Source organism: Leptinotarsa decemlineata, unplaced genomic scaffold (assembly GCF_025532065.1).
Source record: "Leptinotarsa decemlineata unplaced genomic scaffold, Ldec_3_MD MMD2_P_RNA_scaffold_2, whole genome shotgun sequence".
NCBI classification, from domain to species: Eukaryota; Metazoa; Arthropoda; class Insecta; order Coleoptera; family Chrysomelidae; genus Leptinotarsa; species Leptinotarsa decemlineata.
The window spans coordinates 4420477-4440662 of NW_027412529.1; the positions used below are offsets into that span (position 1 = coordinate 4420477).

The 20186-nt window shown below is 36.4% G+C and overlaps 1 protein-coding gene across 2 annotated transcripts in view; it reads right to left on the reverse strand.

Moving 5' to 3' along the window:
* Positions 1 to 7235: 7235 nt before the first annotated feature.
* The window catches only part of kraken (serine hydrolase like 2 kraken), a 35098-nt gene continuing 22147 nt past the window's right edge, over positions 7236 to 20186 (reverse strand). For both annotated transcript variants that reach the window (XM_074181879.1, XM_023173580.2), the window contains exons 3-4: positions 18062 to 18600; positions 7236 to 10567 (exon numbers count right to left, since the gene is read on the reverse strand). In XM_074181879.1, the coding sequence (XP_074037980.1) occupies positions 10268 to 10567; positions 18062 to 18600 (839 nt within the window). In that variant the 3' untranslated portion in view covers positions 7236 to 10267. The remainder of the gene's footprint in view (positions 10568 to 18061; positions 18601 to 20186) is intronic.

A 20186-nucleotide genomic window follows, 5' to 3' on the forward strand; every position in this document is an offset into this window, starting at 1 on the left:
CCTGACTGTGGTAAAAACAGGCTGCTCGCAATTCAGAAGTGACTAAGGACCGATTCCACGGTACAATAAACAGAATACTACATACAATATAATTTTTCCGGAGAAATGGCAACTTTCGAAAGCTGTAAGGCAGGAACTTTTCTAGAATCTTACTACATCTCCATCCAATGCTTTTAAAGTTCATGACAAAGGCTTTGTACAGTGTAATAAACGAAATTTTAATTTCATCAAATAGTTACCTCTCAAGTTACTTGTCATGACATCGTGAATAATCCTCAGAATATTATTAGGATGTTTCAAAAGTTTTGTCCGTTTTTATGAGTCTAATTTAAACTGTAATATCTCAGTAAATATACTCAGATAATTGAATGGAACTGAGCGTCATTTGAATCAGCGCACTTTTGCCAACGTAACAAAAGTAGACCAATTCCGTCAGCATGAAAATTGTGACTCGGGCACAGAACACCCTATCTATATAGATAGGGTGTTCTAGATAGGATATCCTATAGATAGGGTGTTCTGTGACTCGGGATTCGATGAAGGCCCTTTTTGCCTAGTCCTGGTTGGCAAAGGTTCTACCTATGTGCACTGTTGCCACAGCTACCCCGTACGGGGTAGTTCTACCCCTCTTGAACTCAATTTCCCCCTCTCGCTCACCTCAAGTAATTCTACCCCGCTCAGATATAAAGCAAAAGAATGTGAAATAATGTAATTCAAAATAGTCAAAAACAAACCTTATGAACGCAAGACGCGATGTGATACGGGATTACCCAAACCTTTAGATATACATCTGATAAAATCATTGAAAAAAACAATATACGACTGTTACACAAGCAATGAGATTCCTACAACAGAAATCATAAGGAATGAATTGAATATTTCCGGCAATAACGTGAGCTGCTGTGACAAAACTCTTTAGAATCGGATAAAGAAACTAATATTTAGATTCAAAATGATAAACAAACGTCAAGCAGTTATGGAAAGCAGAAGAATAGTGGAATTGCGTAACAAATACTCAGAACAAATAACTAAATATAGACAAGAACAACGGCCAATTTCCTTTTTGGACGAAACTTGGTATAACACTCACGACACAGTTACGAAAGGGTGGACTGATGGTTCGAGAATGTATACGCCTGACAAGCCTGCAAACAAAGGATCGCGATTAATCATTGTGCATTGCGGAGGAAGTAAAGGATGGGTCTGAATTCTTTGAAGGTATATGGAAAAAAAACTCAAGGACTGCAATGTTGACTATCATAAGAACACGGAAGCTAATATTTTCGAGGAATGGTTTGGAAACACATTGATCCCTAATTTGGATGCGATGACATGTGACTTATGTTTTTGATTACGATCGTCAAATTTATCATAGAACAAAGAACGACAATCATAGGTATACGTCAATGCGTCACTGTGATTGGTGTCATCATGTAAGTGGATCCACCCCGATTCTACCCCGCTCCCTTCCAGAAATCTACCTCGATGAAAAAATAGCTTGTGGCAACACTGCCTATGTGAGAGTTATCGAAATACTCGAATAGGTGGTAGTTGTTTGGAAAGAGGTCTAGGGAGTATGATGGGTGAGGCAGAACTTTGAGGCTCAATTCATTCAATTTTCGGACGGAGATTTGTGAAACGTGCGGACGGGCGTTGCCTCGGACCTCTTCTGTTGACCAGGGCCGGCTGATACTGACGTAATTTTCGGTACATTTCGTCGATTTCCTCATAATAATACTCTGCTGTGATAGTTTGTCCCGGCTGCAGAAAGTTATAGTGAATCACACCAGCCGCTAACCACCATACAGTAACCGTGGTCTCTTTTTGATGGGTTTTTGCTTTCAGGAAGTATTTAGGTGGCTCATATCGGTGTCCAACCATTGTCCTGAACGTCTCATGTTGTAGACCATCGTTTTGGTTGCGCAAAAGCAAAAAAGAACAGACCTCGAAACGTGACGATTTCTGTGGATCGTTCAAATCGTAGGTCACCCACTTTTCGAGCTTTCCGACCTTTACAATACATTTTAAACCATGAAAAACCGCATGGGACTGACGCCATTCCGCTTTCTCAAATCCTCGTCCTCCATCGACTACTTCGGGGCTCATCTCCGAGGCTAAAATATCCAGAACGAAATTTCGCAAAGAGCACAATAGAATATACAAAAAATAAATCGGTTTTGACATATAACCAAACCTCTATCAAAACTTATACAGATACAAAATTAATTGATGCACAAAATTTTAAAAACGAATTCATTTCTGATGAAAAGAAAGTTACCAATAGATTGGCTACAGAATAGGGATCGGAACGAAACATTCATGATAGCAGGACATCACGACAAGGACCTAGCCAAGCATGTGATCCTACAAAAATAAAATAACTATTGATACATTCACTCCTCAAACGTAATTGTGCTACCGATACATTAATAGAAACCGCAGTGGATAACACCAAATCCACCAAAAATGATATAGGTAGTTATTCTATGATTGAATGAAGCTACTGACAAAATCAAAAGTCCATATTTCTGCAATATCAGACACACAAACCCAATTATAATGACAGGACCTTACATATATAATATCAAAGGGATCATTGAGTTAGTATATCGAAGCAACCATGTTGGGAACCTGAGAAAATTGTACAAATGATAATTTTGCATTTGTGTAATATTCAAGTAACCCAGATCATTTGAACAATGATGAACTATGTTTCAAGAAGATTTTAAAAATTCTTGGGATCGGCAGATGTTCATATTCGGATGTGACAAAATATATTTTCATTTCAACAAGAAAAAAGACAAGATGAAGAGAACGAGTTTTGTTATTCATGAACCATGGAACGAATCCATGCTAAATTTCTTTGTAGTGATTTTTGGGGCCAAATATAGCATTATAATTTATTGATTGGAGATTTCAAGATGGCGGACGAGTTTGCCGATTCGATTATATTATATTTTCAGTAGGTTGGATGAAACCCATGAAATTCGACAACTATGGAAGGGTTGCGTGCCTGTCTTGAAATCGTCGTTTGCGCAGACCTGAGACTGCAACTCCTGGATCTGCGTGTAGAAAATTTAAACCCAAAATCACCCGAAGTGGTATAACTGTATATAGTATACTGTGGTAAAATTACCGATAATCCTGCACTGCCTGGGGCCAGTGCGCAGCGACATACAGAAGACAGATGCAGTCGTTTATGAACGCGTGCGTAAGGGCCGGGAGTGGACATGGTGGGGGCTTTGCAAGTCTCGACACGTTGAACTGAATATAGAATTTGCAAGTTTTTACATATAACAGTGGCTGAGCTTCTTATAATATTATCTGCTGCATTGATAGGTGAAGTCAAGCCAACATTTTAGTTCTTATGTATACAGGCTGATTCACGGTGGATGGCACATTAGACGTTTCTGGTGAACCAGACAACGGATCACTTTGAAAATTTAATGGAGGGCATATTCCGACATTCTCTAGCCAACTAAAATATTTTCGACAATGCGGTGTTGCCGCTTCTATTAGAAAGCAGTAGCAACTTTGATTTTTCAAATGGAACACTCTGTATATAATATTATTTTTGGAATCTCCAACAATTGCCCGACAACTTTTCTTGATATTTCCCTATACCTATCTGTTACCGTTTTCGAAATAAAAATTAATTTCAATTTTTTTCTTCGAAAATCATGACTTCTAAAAATGCCGATATCTTTTAGTTAAGAAGTACTATGATATCGAAATTTGGTTTGGAGTTAGGTGATACTTGGACACTTCCCACACGTCAGCCTAATCTCCGTCACTTCAATACAGGGTGGTAAAAAAATACAGTTTTTTCGTTTGCTTGAAAAAGTTGCTGAAATTTGATTATTTTAAATGGAACACCCTGTATATTATTGAAAATTCGGAAAGCTGCTGAAATTTGCTTTCTTTCTATGCATATCATACCTATACCTAACTAGTCAAGTTTCGGACTTATGAACATTTATTTGTGAAAATGTCCCTTCAGAATGGTATTTCATTCTCCTAATAATATCGACATTTTCGTCACTTCAGAAGTTGCAAATACCTTCAAAACGATGGAACAAAACTATTCAAACGAAGTTCTTATGAATTTGTTTATTATTTTTGGACAGTGTGACAAAATTATCAGCAGAACATGTAGAAAGTTCAATGAAATGTATCCGAATCTACCGCCAATGAACCTCAAGAAATTTATACGAATTCAGAACAATTTCAATATGTTTGGATAAACTTTAAAAAAGCACCAAGAAACTTGAAATTGGAAATATTGATATGAATAATTATAAAAAAGTAAAACAATCATGTGGAATATTTCAAAATATGTTCGAATCGCTGGCCGTTCACTTCCAAGCACTTTAAAATGCGGGTGTTGACTGCTTTCGTGGTGGCAGATCTGATTTCATTGGGATCCAAATCTTCAAATGTTTGGGCAATCCTTTCTAACAATTCATCTCTTGAACGCACGGGTATTTTGTAAACTTTTTCTTTAAACATTCCCCACAAATAAAAATCTAATGGATTAAGATCGGGTGATTTCGCTGGCCAATTCCATGGTCCCAAGCGCCTCATCCACCGATCGTCAAATAGTCTATCCAGTTCTGCGCTCACTTCTCTTGTGCAATGTGCAGGAGCTCCATCTAGTTGGTACCAACAGTTTCGATAATCTTCGAGTGGCAGATTATCCACGAAACTGTCTACAGTATTCTCCAAAATATTCAGGTAGCTTCTGGATGTTAATGACTCCTCGTATATCACGTACCTCAATTTGTTGTCCATCAACATGCAGAAGACATTAAAACTAAATTTTTCTTGAAATCCGGCTTCTTTTGTGACGTGAGGATTTTCACTGGACCAATAATGACGATTTTTTCTATTGAAAATCCCTTCTCTCGAAAATTTCGATTCATCAGTCCAAATAATTTTATTTAAAAAAAGTGGATCTTCTTGAATGCGTGTCAACATTTCACAAAATTCTACTCTCTGTTGAGGATCTTGAGGCTTCATTGCTTGAATTTTGGTGAATTTATCATCATGCATTTTATGTCTTCGCAAGATTCTTTGAACCGATGAATATTTTATACCCAAATCTTCTTCAGCACTTCTTATCGATGACTCGGGAAATGCGTGAAAATATGCTAAGACATTAATCTGGTTGTCTTCGGAAGTTACGGGTCGAGGTAAGTTTCTTGGTGCTTTTAAAGTTGATCCAAATGCATTGAAATTGTTCTGAATTCGTATAAATTTCTTGAGGTTCATTGGCGGTAGATTCGGATACATTTCATTGAACTTTCTGTTCTGCTGATAATTTTGTCACACTGTCCAAAAATAATAAACAAATTCGTAAGAACTTCGTTTGAATAGTTTTGTTCCATCGTTTTGAAGGTATTTGCAACTTCTGAAGTGACGAAAATGTCGATATTATTAGGAGAATGTCACAACGCTACTGTCAAATAGTAATCATGGCCTGCTTACCAAATACCGAATGGAAATACCATTCTGAAGGGACATTTTCACAAATAAATGTTCATAAGTCCGAAACTTGACTAGTTAGGTATAGATATGATATACATAGAAAGAAAGCAAATTTCAGCAGCTTTCCGAATTTTCAATAATATACAGGGTGTTCCATTTAAAATAATCAAATTTCAGCAACTTTTTCAAGCAAACGAAAAAACTGTATTTTTTTACCACCCTGTATTGAAGTAACGGAGATTAGACTGACGTGTGGGAAGTGTCCAAGTATCACCTAACTTCAAACCAAATTTCGATATCATAGTACTTCTTAACTAAAAGATATCGGCATTTTTAGAAGTCATGATTTTCGAAGAAAAAAATTGAAATTAATTTTTATTTCGAAAACGGTAACAGATAGGTATAGGGAAATATCAAGAAAAGTTGTCGGGCAATTGTTGGAGATTCCAAAAATAATATTATATACAGAGTGTTCCATTTGAAAAATCAAAGTTGCTACTGCTTTCTAATAGAAGCGGCAACACCGCATTGTCGAAAATATTTTAGTTGGCTAGAGAATGTCCGAATATGCCCTCCATTAAATTTTCAAAGTGATCCGTTTTCTGGTTCACCAGAAACGTCTAATGTGCCATCCACCGTGAATCAGCCTGTATACGTTATGTTAAAATATGTTTTTTCCGTTAACCAGCTGTCGCACCCCTATGAACAACAACGCTTAGAAGTCGAAAGTTGTGCGAGCTAAGGACTAACGAGGTCTTACCTTCTAACGTGTGATTCCTAACACGAGTTGGACGATAGCAAGTGAAAATCGATCGTTCAGTCTGCACTATAGAAACTAGATACATTTTCGTGGACCCCAGCTTACGAATTGTGAAACCCTATTCTTATGGTCACCAACGTAGAACCACGTCGCCTTGGACCACTTTGAAAATCACTGTTTCAGAGGAAGGTTTCATACTTGCAGTTGAGCTGCGTTGGAATTAATCGGGTCGCAGGCACTTGTTTGGGTTGGATCTTTTCTGTACTGATGAAAGGAAATACCCCGCAACCGGTCTGAGGGTGATCAATTTTGATAACTTCAGCATGGTCCTGCTCTAGGATGAACAAGAAACATCTGCGAGACTAGCCTCGGTGAGGTATCTTGAATGAATGTCTGTTGGATATAATTCAATATCTAGCGAGGTATTAGCCGGTGAAGTAGTTTTTTTCCAGTAGGCATTTACCAGAACTCACAGGGCGGGTACTTGGGAGAGATGACATATTTCGAAATTTCATTTTGGAATATTTACTTTCTAGTTTGAATCAGTTGCTGTTCAAACAGTAAAATATGTATGTCAAATTTCACTGCTTCTGCAGTGGTTGCTAACCATGAAAATAGGGTTCATCCTTACCCATATTCAGATATGACAAAATCATTTTACAAAAAAAAAACCTTTGAATATGCAGAAGAACCATTTGATTTTTGTTATGGACACCATTTACAACATTGGTTTTTTTGTGCACAGTTCACATTCACATTCGAAATACATTACAGTAAACAAACATTTTGCAAAAAAAAACAGCAGACCTGTGTAGAACTTGAAGTTAGAAATTACTATTATACTCGATGTGAAAAAATGCGATATGCAATATTCATTTCAAGACTATATCCATGTATGTGTTCATTTATACCTACATTTTGCAGATAAGGTTCATTACTTATGTTATTTGTGTATCAGTTATTTGTGGCATAATTATTTGCTATTGAAATCGTTGTAAAAAGTCACGTATATTCTTTAAGACTCATACACACTTCAAAAATACAATTAATAATACTTATAAGACCCTTAATTATTTCCAAATCGCCTATCTACTGATGACTAGTACACAGACCATGGTCTTACCTTTGATTTCCTGATTTTGTACCAGAAGTTCAGAATAAATAAAGGATGTCGAAGAAATAAAAGATCAAGCTTCTAAAGAATGTAGATTTTTTCTTTCTACTTCATGAAAAAGTTAGGAGGAATGTAATCACCCTCCTGGAATAACAGCACCTCCTTTAAAATATTTAAATAATGTGTCTACCTAGCAAAAAATTTCGTAATTTCATAATGTATTGAAATCTATGAAGCTGAAATTATAAATCGTCAAGTTATCGAACCATATTTTTGATGGTGCACCAACTGGCACTCTAAAAAATTGTCCAGTTGCAGAGTCAAAATACTTTTTCAAGATGACGGTAATACCAATAATCAGAATAAAAATTTTAAGATCAGCATGATGGAGCTACACCATATTTCGTATTGAAATTAAGAAACTGTTTCAATCAAGATTTCAGATAGTTGGATTGGTAGACTCTTTCTCCAGATTCAACTATTTCTATGAGGATATTCAAAAAACTAAAATCCACTGAAACAGAGCAAATAACAAGCGGTAGTTTGAAAGTCAGAATGACTTTTTACTTTGTGACATTGAAAATATAGTAATATTTTGAATAAAGTCATAGTAATTCGAAAAATCTTACATATGTGAACAGAAAACTTGAATGAGCTATCAAATGCACCATTCTTCCATTTGAAAAAATGTTGAAAAAGTGTGCTGTCACTTCATGTGGGTTGAAGAGGAAGGCATAAAGCCATGCTCGAAAAATGTCATTTTCAAATGAAAAACTGAAGTGCCTCCGAAATAATAATATTATTTAGCTATAATAATGAACATACTGTTATGTTATGAAGGCCCAGTTTCCTTTCAGATAATTTTTTCTAGAACTACGGGGACAACTTCTTCTATGAAGCCAACCCTTTTCAATTTTCCAAGTAAAATTTCATGATTAGATAACGAGACGTTAAAGTAAAAATGAATGAAATAAAAATGTGAGTGAACCTGGTTCTGGATGAAAGCTTCCGCTCTTAAATCAACTCAGCGTACACATATTTTGAGGGGAGATTCATTTTTTGTATTTTTTTTTCAAAAAGGGTGCTGATGAAGTGATAAGACAGGTGTCTTGTTCCGAAACTGCGAAGTACACCCGTGTGTTTCATGTAAGTGACATTTTATATCAATACTCTTACGTATATCAACATTTTGTATGTATCTGATAGAAACTTCTGTGTTATCTCTACAAATATTTATTGTCTAGAGTTTTCATTTAATCTTCTGTATCCCTTTATTTGAAAGTCCCAACATTGTTAAATGTTATCATAGATCGAGTTACCTCCATATCTTTGTAATGTTTTTAAGCTAAAATTATTTTATCAGAAATACCATCCTATTCACAGGACTCATTGGCGAAAAGGTCCTTGTTGAGGGTTAATAACAATACAATTCTACAACATACATCGAAAAATTTGAAGGTTACTTTTCATATACTATATTAGGTACTTGATCTCTATATGAATGAAATAGGGCTTCCTTTTACTGTCTTTAGTAATAAAGTTAAATACAGATTTCAGGCAAGACATTGATACAGTTTGTATCATTATATAATGCTAAAATAGTGAACATGTAAATATTTTTTTAAACCAAACGCTAGTATATTTTGGCAAACTATGAAATTCAAATCAATTCACAAAATTTAGTTTATAAAAAAAAGAAGAAAAATCACCTCACCTCCGTTTCCTCTTGTTCATAAAAGAGGACATATGCTGTCTCACTCACAAGCGACTTTGGTGAAATTGGGGACACGTGTAAATCGTTGTATTCGTTCCACTATATGGATGTCGCAATATGCTGTGTAATGTCCATTGTAAGTGGTTCCACTGGGATTCGAAAGTGCATATAGATTATAACGACAAGGAGCCACATCGTCTGCTGCATACTCGCTCATTTCTTATCCTTTTAAAGAAAAGTCAATGGCAACATTTGATTTGACTCTGAATATTTCTGTGGGGGAGAATCTTTTTAAATGAACTACTAAAATACAGGGAAACTTATGGATTGGTAGGAACCCTGTGTATTTTTTGTTTCCTTGCACCTGGAATACGTTGGTTTTTCATCTCCATCCAGAGCATTTTGACAAACTCTATTGGCCAGTTCTTTGTGGTATGGGGAAAGACAAATCCCAGAAAGGATCGAAGGTTACTGATGAGTGTCCACAGTGAGTGCACTTCCTGGTGGATTTCAATTGACCAACGAAATTCTCTACAATCTTAAATTTGTACATCCTCAAATATCTCAGCCAGGACTCTTATGCTTTTATGCTGCCGCTCAATTTTTCGTCAATCTCCGTTAAGATCGGTTTAGGTTTTTCAGTAATTCCATTAAGGTACTCATGTTAACCTTCTAAAAGATATCGAAGGAATTCCTGGGCGTCTTGATGGGCAGAACAGTGTTTATTACTCCAAGAGATGAATCTTCTGACCACAATTATTTGATAACTTCCGCGGACGCTTTGATTGAAGCGCATTTCATACTAGAAATACTAAATATATTAATTTAATAGGGGGAAGAAGGATCAGTTGCTAGCCAAGGTGCTGTACTTATGTTCTTTATATTCATCATGTACTGCTCAATAAATATATACATATATTATTATATTATGTGTTCCATTCAACCAGTGAGAAAGCAAGATTTTGTTGGAATCATCAAGCATAACGAAACTTTTCAAGATTTTAGCATTTGAGACAGACTATGATAAGTGTGATCAAAACAAAGGAAGCAGAAGGAGACATCTTGGTAACTCAAATCTGGCAGCACCAGTCTACATATGTTTGGAGTACTCAGAAAAAAAGTAAAACCATAGTCATCGAACTAGCCATAAATAAGTTTATCCAATAAATAAATTAATTTAACTCCTCCAGCGTTACGACACCAAAAAGTCGTAGATGATTGAAGCTACACTCTCGCCGTTGTTCAAATGCAAATGATGTGTTCCCGGAACCAAATGTCGCTCCAGCTTCTTAGCGCTCTTCTCGATCTCTTCCAGAATCATCGAGTAATGTCCGGGGTTATCCAACGTCAACCCCGATTCTGCCCGGATGTTCATAACCTCGCAGGTGATCCTGGAAGCGAATAGCAGCACCTCGTCTATCGTCATGAAACCCAGAGAGGAAACCTTCAACCTCGGGTCTCTGGTGAACAAGTACCTTTTGGTCTCGCCTACCTAGAATAAATCCGGGGATGAGGATGTTTTATACCTTCAGATGATACAATTCAGATGTTTGTAGGTTCACAAAGCCAAAGGAAGCAAATTTACTGGGCTTGAGAACCTAGCAAGCAATGATTTATTCAAAATAGGCCAATCGGGAAAAAGCATTCAAGTAACTGAAGATCCTAGTCGTTGGTAGACATAATTATGTTTATATTGACCCGAGGAAATAATTCTTCATTCTTCTTTGGTCTCAATGCTATTTTTAGTTTTACAAATCTCGAGTGAAGTTTTTCTTGTTATTGTTTAATATTGTTAATGAAATTGTAGGTATATATTGTATATTATTTTTCAAGGAGATAAATTTTGTACCAAAAACATTTCGCCGATCGGACCCTGTCCCCGATGCTCGGATACATTCGTTGGTCGCCCAGGCACTATTAATTAATGACCACTCCCTATAGCGCGTGGTGAAAGATCAATGGGTGAGAAAAATATGTGCCCTGAGTACTTATGATGCACTTTTTTGAACCTTTGGTGTAGTAATGAATATTACTGGAGTTTTTTCCCAACACCAAATCGTCATTTTCAACACCTCGACACGTGTTTCGATCACCAAGTGATCATCTTCAAAGAGGAAGATTAAAACTAGAAACTAATGCGAAGCTAACCCTTTTTTTTAGGGATTAGGGTTAGCTTTGCATCAGTTTCTAGTTTTAATCTTCCGCTTTGAAGATGATCATTTGGTGATCGAAACACGTGTCGAGGTGTTAAAAATAACGATTTGGTGTTGGGAAAAAACTCCAGTAATGCCCTGAGTAGATAGAATGAAAGGAAATTGACGATTTTCTGCATTTGCTCGGCCAAGATATTTTCCTCAGCGAGGCAAGCCGACATGATCTTGAGATTGGAGAGCTCGGAGGGCATCATTCACTAAAGACTTCAATAATATGATCAACCGTTTCAACAGAAGAGTCTGGGTAGATGCTACAGAGTTCGAAAAAAAATCTCGAATTTGATTCCGTCTTTTCTAGTCACTCCGAAAGAGATTCGTCTCTCCCGAGCTGAAAACTCCTGGATGAATATCGTTTTACTCTGATGGTCGAGAAGGACTGCATCAGGGTCTTGGATTAGTCTGAGCTTGAGGAATAGTTCCAATAAAATCAGCACTTCCTACTTCCCACAACGGATTCAATATCTTCCGGATTATAAGGCAACACCGGTGTCTCTTCAAAACCATAGGAGTACTGGAGATGATAATATAAGATTCGTGGGGGTGCCTTATGATGATAGATATAGGTCTGAGTAAATTGGGCATGTTGAGAGCTAAGGCATATGGGTATCAGGCGCAACGTGGTAGATCTTGCACCTGGAGCCAGGAACCTCTATACCCATCATGCGATTACGGTAAACTTAGGCGTTGAAGACACCATCCTGGCATACCGTTCCCGAGTAGATAAGAGTGGATCCTCCGGGAGAAGGAAATATTGAGAGCAGATAGTTGTTGGTTCACAGATGGGTCAAAACCACCTTCCGGTGCTGGTGTAGGTGTTTCAGTCGCTTACCCAGGACAGAGATATTAACCTGCCTAGGAACCTATGCGACTGTATTTCAAGCGGAAATGTACGCTATTGAATGGTGTGGGGAGAGATTGGAGGAATCCAACCTCATACACAAGTCAATAAAAATATTCTCGGACAGTCAAGCGGCGTTGGAAGCTCTTGGCTCCTACCGAGCAACGTCTAAATTGGTAGCAAATTTCCAAAAACGACTCTCCTCGATAGGAAGACGTAACAGATTGTCTCTGGTCTGGATTCCTGGCCATACTGGCTTGGAAGGCAATGAGGCTGACTCCCTTGCGAAGGAGGGTGCTGCAAGCAGTTTCATCGGACCAGAACCTGTCATTGGCATCGCTTTCGGCTTTGCCTGGATGGTAAGAAGATTTATGGACTTCTGGCAGAATCTTCTAGGATTGGCTCACTCCAAGGCGTTTATTCACCCTTCGAAGCTTAATACCAAACAGTTGTTGGACTACACTACGGACTAACCTAACCTAACCATCCTGGCAACATGATAACCCTCACTCGACGCAAGGAAAGCAAAGCTCAGGTGCTTTGATAAGACGAGATCTTCAATGTTATTGAAGAAAACTGCATGCGGCAGCTTATCCTTGTGTGGTCGCATAAATTAAGTGGTCGCTGCGGCTTCCATGTGGACCTTTCGCCGAACGGGTTTCAACTCGGTGGCAGATTTGTGGTCATCTCGTTCTAAACTAAACCTAGTTCGTCGGCCGCTCGGACAGCTAACGTGTAAAGACACTATAATTTCTACTATCATGTGATGTCGGACCATGCAGAGAAGAGGTTACAAAGTCCTAACGACTTTACAAGTTCCATCCGATTATCCATCATGGATGTAGATATAGTCGAAGTAACTGACATAGTAATTCTTAAAGCTTCGGCGAACTCAAAGGCTAAATAAATCAATACAAAGGAATTTTGAAGATAACTATACCAAAAACCAACTACTTGAAGTTTTACAGACAGAAATATTTGAAAAAGTGTATGCCCTTGAGAGTATTGCTGAAAAGTATGGACACACCATATTGAGACTTCCCCCTATTTTTGTGTTTTCAATCCCATCGAGTTTATTTGGGGAAAATTCAAACTAAGCATCAAGCGTAAAAATAATTTTCCAAAATTTGATAAGAAGGTGATAGAGCTAGTTAAAGAAAAAGTATCTAATATCACCGAAGAAGACTGACAGAAAAGGATTAAAAAAGTAATTTCAGTTGAAAAAGACTATATGGAGACTGGACACTTCCATATCAATTTTGGAAATAAATTCATTATTGATTTAAATGACGACAGTGATAGTGAAACGGAGAATATGGAAAAAGAATTATCAGAAGCTTTCGAATAAATTTATTGAAGTGTTTTTGAAGCGATCGATTGTACATATATACAGGGCTATTCAAATTCGTTTCTGTACATGGGGATCTCGTAAACGATAAGAGATATCGTGTCGATTAAATTGTAGCAAAGTTGTATATTATAGGGACCTATTCAATGATGTAAACAAGTACTTCATACTGAGAAATTAAATTCAATTTCATGTTTCGGGATTTTTCGGTAATATTCGATTATAATTGTGTGAATTATTCCCTTTTAAATTACGGCTCTGGAAATTGGTTGACTGAGTTGAATAAAAACATAATAGCAACTTTCACGTCTCCCTATGTATCGTAGAGTTTTTCGAGAGTTTTTTTAAATTTTTAGGTATCTATTCATATTTTTTCCATTGCTCTGAGCGTTTTCTACAATGAACTTCGAATAAGAAAACTTTTTATGATTATTTGAAGCATATCTACATCAAAAATATATTATATGCGTTTTAATGAGAAGAATAAAAATGATAGCAATAATAACATCCGAAACGAACACTATAATTGTAATGAAAATTGAAATGAAGTAATTTATATAGTTATCCAAAAAAATTATTGGCGCAATAATGTTCGAATTGGAGTCCTTCCATTTCGAGACATTTTTAAACTCGGTTTTTCATATTATTTATTGCCCTTAATACACTTATTTGCTGCATTGTTGCGAAATCATTCAAAATCCTCAATCTCGAGTCTTCCACATTTTCTATCTCTCTGCCAGCGTAAATCCTATTTTCCAATGTCCCCCATAGAAAATAGTCCAAAATAGTAAGATCTGGTGATCTTATTGTCCCATTATGTGTCTCGAAATGGAAGGACTCCAATTCGAACATTGCACAATATTTTTTTTTGTGTATATAAATTACTTCATTTCAATTTTCATTATAATTATAGTGTTCGTTTCGAATGTTGTTATTGCTACCATTTTTTCTGCTCATCAAAACACATATAATATATTTTTGTTGTAGATATGTTTCAGATAATCATAAAAGGTTTTTTTATTCGAAGTTCATTGTAGAAAAAAAAAGCTCAGAGCAATGGAAAAAATATGAATAGGTACCTAAAAATGAAAAAACACTTTCGAAAAACTCTACGGTACATAGGGAGACGTGAAAGTTGCTTTAATGTTTTTATTCAACTCAGTCAACCAATTTCCAGGGCCGTAATTCAAAAGGGAATAATTCACACGATTATAATCGAATATTACCGAAACATCCCGAAATATAAAATTGAATTTAATTTCTCAGTATGAAGTGAACGTCTACGATCCAAAAACTAACAACAAAAAATACAGGTCCGTATTGAAAAATTCAAAGATAGGGGTGGCCCAAGTCAGATGACACCCTGTATAAAAAATTCATGGAAATATTCTGAGAGCCACAACAAGTGCCAATAGCAAAATGTGGACAGATTTTCAATATGTCTGCGAATAAAGAAGAATAGGTAAAAAAATAATTTGGGATTTTTTGGTTTTTCCTGTATATTTCCAGAACCAAAAGAGCTATATTCGATTTCTTTACTTCATTGAATAGGTCTCTGAAATACGCAGCTTTGCCATAATTCAACCGACACTCTATCTCTTATCGTTTACGAGATCCCCATGTACAGAAACAAATTTGAATAGCCCTGTATATACAGGGCGTTCCTTAAACACATGCTAATATTCAAGGAGGTAATTCTTAGATCCATTTTAAGGAAAAAACGTCCTATGGACGTATGTCCTAAACGCCTTAACTTTGAGATACAGGGTGCAAAGTTTTCAAAAATAATCAGTTTTTAATAATAACTGAGATAATTTTGTAGACATCTTTGGCATATTTGGTACATATGTTCCATGCCTCAAGGCGCATTTTCTGATGTACAATTTTCTTCATTTTCTCTGCCAGTGGCGTACGTACGAGTTTTGAAAAGTATATTTTTGGCGAAAAAAATACTACGCCACTGCTTTATCTTGAATTAAAAATTATTTTTAAAATCTCCATACATTTTTGAGCACATTTGATTTGCTGGGTTTTCTTTGTCCGACGCATGGTTTTCGCTCAAAAAATTAAAAATCGCTTTACTTAAGGATAAATCCCTTAAAAATCTGAAAGCAAATTAAGAGATCAGATTTGTTGCAAAATAATTGAGGATCTAAAAGGTATTTGTTTGTTGTCAGATGCACTGTTCTCAATTAAAATTACGTCATAACGCAGCACAGCTTAATAATTTTTCAAAACATAAATTTAGTTATCCTGGAATAAATTACGTGTAGCAGAATTTATTTACTGCACCTCTTGGAAATATGGAGTTTGTCGATATGTGATTTCTTTTGAAGATTAAAAGCAGAAAAAACAGCGTACCCACCATAGCAATAAAAAACGAATTCTCTGTATGTACAAACGTCAGTAGCTAATATTGATGTTGATTTAAAGTAAGGTGTTGGTGTTAAAAACTGTCACAGTGCGTTTTGATTGATTTTGAAGTGTTTTTATTGAAGCTATTTTGGTAGTCCGCTATTTTTCTGAATATCAGTAAATATGGTAAATTATACGAATGCGGAAATGGCGCAAATGCATTACGTATATGGCCTTGCCGATGGTAATGCAACAGAAGCCAGGCGCATTTATCAGGAAAGATATCCTAATCGTGCCTTACCAGATAGCTGAACCTTTTCAAATATTCATCGTCGACTTGGGGAAACTGGTAGTTTCAAGAAAGGGACTCCGAAAGGTAGACCTCGTGTAGTAAGAACTCCTGAAATTGAGGAAGCGGTGCTGCAAGAAATTGAGGAACATCCTGAGACAAGTACGAGGAAGATCGCTAGAACTCTGGATATTTGTCATCAAATTGTTTGGCGTATTTTGGTTAATTTTTTGTTATACCCATACCATATTTCAAGAGTGCAGGCATTACTCCCCAGAGATTTTCCACAGCGTGTGAACTTCAGTCAGTGGTACCTACAAAGTATTGCACTAAATCCGCAGTTTGAGACACAAATTTTGTTCACAGATGAAGCAAATTTTTCTCGGAATGCCATTCAAAATTTCCATAACAATCATGTGTGGGCTGAAGAAAATCCCATGCAATAACCGAAACCCATTCCCAACAACAATTTTCGGTTAATGTATGGGCAGGAATTATAGGTGATCATCTAATAGGCCCATTTTTTCTACCAGGACGCCTTGATGGTCGTTCTTATTTACACTTTCTCGAAGAAGACTTACCTGGGTTATTGGAAGATGTGCCACTTGCGTTAAAGAATCGAATATGGTACATGCACGATGGCGCCCCTGCTCATTTCAGTGTAATTGTTCGAAACCATTTAAATACAGTTTATCCTAATCGTTGGATAGGTCGCGGAGGAACTCATCAATGGCCAGCAAGATCCCCCGATCTCAACAGTTTAGATTTTTTTTATGGGGTCACCTTAAAACTCTTGTGTATAAAACTCCCGTTAATACTTTAGAAGATTTAAGAGAGCGAATAGTTGCCTCGTGTGAAACTATACGAAATACGCCGGGAATATTTGAACGGGTGCGTAATTCCATGCGTAGAAGGGCGGAAGCATGCATACTAAGTGCAGGTGGCCACTTCCAACAATTTTTATAATCAGTTTTGGAATTATTACTAATTAACAAATTTGTGCTATTCGTTTAGACTTACTGTCACAAAATAAAATAAAACTCGTTTTTTGTGAAAAATTTATTTTTTTGCAGATTATGTTTTCAAATATTATTAGGGAATTGGTAATGCGTTATGAAGCAATTTTCAGATTCCCATTCATTTTAGAATTGATCTAATTTCTTAATTTGCTTTCTGTCGATTTTTATTTTTTTGAGTGAAAATCATGCGTCGGACAAAGAAATACCAGGAGATCAAATTTTCTCAAAAATAAATGAGGATTTTAAAAATGATTTTATTTTGAAAAGAAAGCATTGGCGTAGTACTTTTTCCCTAAAAATATTCAATGCGAAACCCGTAGGGATGGTCAATGTTTGAAAAAATACAAATTTGTGTACATCAGAAAATGCGCTTCGAGGCATGGAACATATGTACCAAATATGCCAAAGATGTCTACAAAATTATCTCAGTTGTTATTAAAAAACTATTTATTTTTGAAAACTTTGCCACCCTGTATCTCAAAAGTCAAGGCGTTTAGGACATACGTCCATAGGAAGTTTTTTTCTTAAAATGGGTCTAAGAATTACCTCCTTAAATATTAGCATGTGTTTAAGGAACACCCTGTATATAATAAAGTTATTGTGATCCTTATATTATCAGAAATGATCATTGAATAATAAAATTAGTTAGCTCCCTAACTATTTTATTAAAGGGGAACTGCTGGAAGGTAGGGGGCACTATATCGTTTACTTGAACTATACCCCAAACATAAAATTCCACGGCCTGCCTGTTATAGAGGAAAGTATTACCGTAAAACAGACGATTTGGAATACATATTCCAATGGATATGTATTGAATAACTTCATCAACTTGATACAACTCCCCTCGCGTCTATATCACTACTTCAAAAGACTATAGAGTCAAATCGGAACAACAAGAGAAATAAATATTACTAATATCATTACCGGTGCCATCCCCCTTCGCATCATTATCTCGCAACCCTCTCTGGTGACGGATCCCTTGTGAGCGTCGACTACGATGTTGATCATTTCCTCGTAGTTGTAGCAAGGCATGTCGTCTACGGTTTTCTTCTCGTACTCCAAAAACTTGTCGACGCTCGTACCTATAGCTTCGAGCATTTTCTTCGGGTCCCTCACGCTGGGGCCGGCTATGTCAATGCTAACGTACTTCTTGACGTCGTCGGGGTACGCCGCAGCGTACATAAAGGCCACGCACCCTCCCAGGGAGTGTCCAATTATCGTGATCTCCTTCCAGCCGAAGTGTTTCACGATGCGTCTCAGGATGGGCACCCCGTCCCAGAAGAGGTAGTAGTTTTGGCCTTTCGGTAAATGCGAGGAGAAGCCGTGTCCTGGGAGGTCTATGCAGAACAAGGAGAGACCTTTTTCTTTGAGGAGCGGCGCTAGGTTGTCGAAGGTGCCGCTGTTATCTTGCCAGCCGTGGATGGCGATAGCCGGTTGGACGGTCTTGGGGCCCCACCATTTTCCTACAAAAAAATTATACGTCAGACGTTTTTTCAAAACTATCAAATAGAGGGGATTTTTTGTTTACGGACAGTGCTTGCTCAGCGAATGCAGACTTCTCGGTCTGTCCGTCGGGGAACACAAGATCCTAGCTAGCAATGTCGAATAATTATTCAACAACAATGTATTAACAAAAGCTATTGAAATGCACTAACACCAAGAGAACTTCAACAGGAAGGAACATATCTACCAAAGATCTGGCAAGATCTGGAAAGACGATTTTTCATGTAAGGATGTAATTTTTATCAAAATCAATCATATTGTAAATGTAAACAATGATTCATGGCTTTTGAATCACGATAATGCACCTGCCCACTCGTCATTGCTTGTCCATAATTTTCTGGCCAAAAACAATGCCGTAATTATGCCTCAGCCACCGTATTCACCAGATTTGGTCCCCTGTGACTTTTTCCTGCCACAGAAAAAAAAGATTTGTTGAATGAAATAAAATTCACTCCATTCAAAGAAATAAAAGTGTCATATATGCACGACAAAATATTTTGTTGATGCAAGTAAACAGAATTCTTGACTCCTAACTATTTCTTCAAGCATATGTTCATTGAAACAATCGCATCCATTAGTTATTTCAATTCAAAGAAGAATTGAATTCAAGTAATATTTTGTCTAATTGATAGCGAGAATGATTTAGAGTAATTCGAATATTCTATTGAACAAACAAAATTTAAAGATGGGTGAAATAGTGGATCTGATTGAAATAATCAAATGTATTTTCTATTTGAATAAAAGTTATGTTGAAGAAACATAATATATCTGCAGGATGATGAGGAACTTTGCTTGTTTTGATAATGGGAAAATTTCCACTAAAGTAATGATTTTGTTGAACAAATAATGAATAGTAGTTGAACGAACAATGTTTATACCTCATTGTGAGTATCTTTCTGATAGAGTAAAGCATTTGGAAAGTTCAAAATAAGTATGAATAATGATGTACCAAATGAAATAAAGTTACAAATCAAAATCCTTCCCTCTTGTTTGAATTTGTTATTGGATTCAATTAACCAAATATTATACTAATCTGAGTACCAGCATCTCGTTGGTAGTAATTTTCAGTTCTACTGAAAATTACTTTTCTCTTCTCCAAAACTTCAATATGTTTTTTAAGTTTGTAGATAAAAAGCATTACGTATAGTTTTAGTATATTGAGAAAATTACTTTTCGGCAGAATCAGAAATACAGAGTCAGTGATTGAATTTACATGAATCTCCAATCAAAATAGATCAAGTTATTGAATAATTGTGAGAATATATTATAGTTTGTTCAACAACCAGATTTCTCAATACATTAAATACACTTTGTATCATTTTCTCAACTGGATTATTGATCTACTTACGTATCACGATTTTTTAATCAGCTGCTGATGGGAGTCTTGCGGATAGTATTTCATATTCAATACTGATTATGTAAATGCCGTGGAAAATTGTTCAACGTGAGAATAGCAAATATAAATAAAAATCGAGAAATTTTAGTACCAAATTTATTCAAACAATCAATAAATTATAATAGACTTCTACAAATATTTAAATGAAAA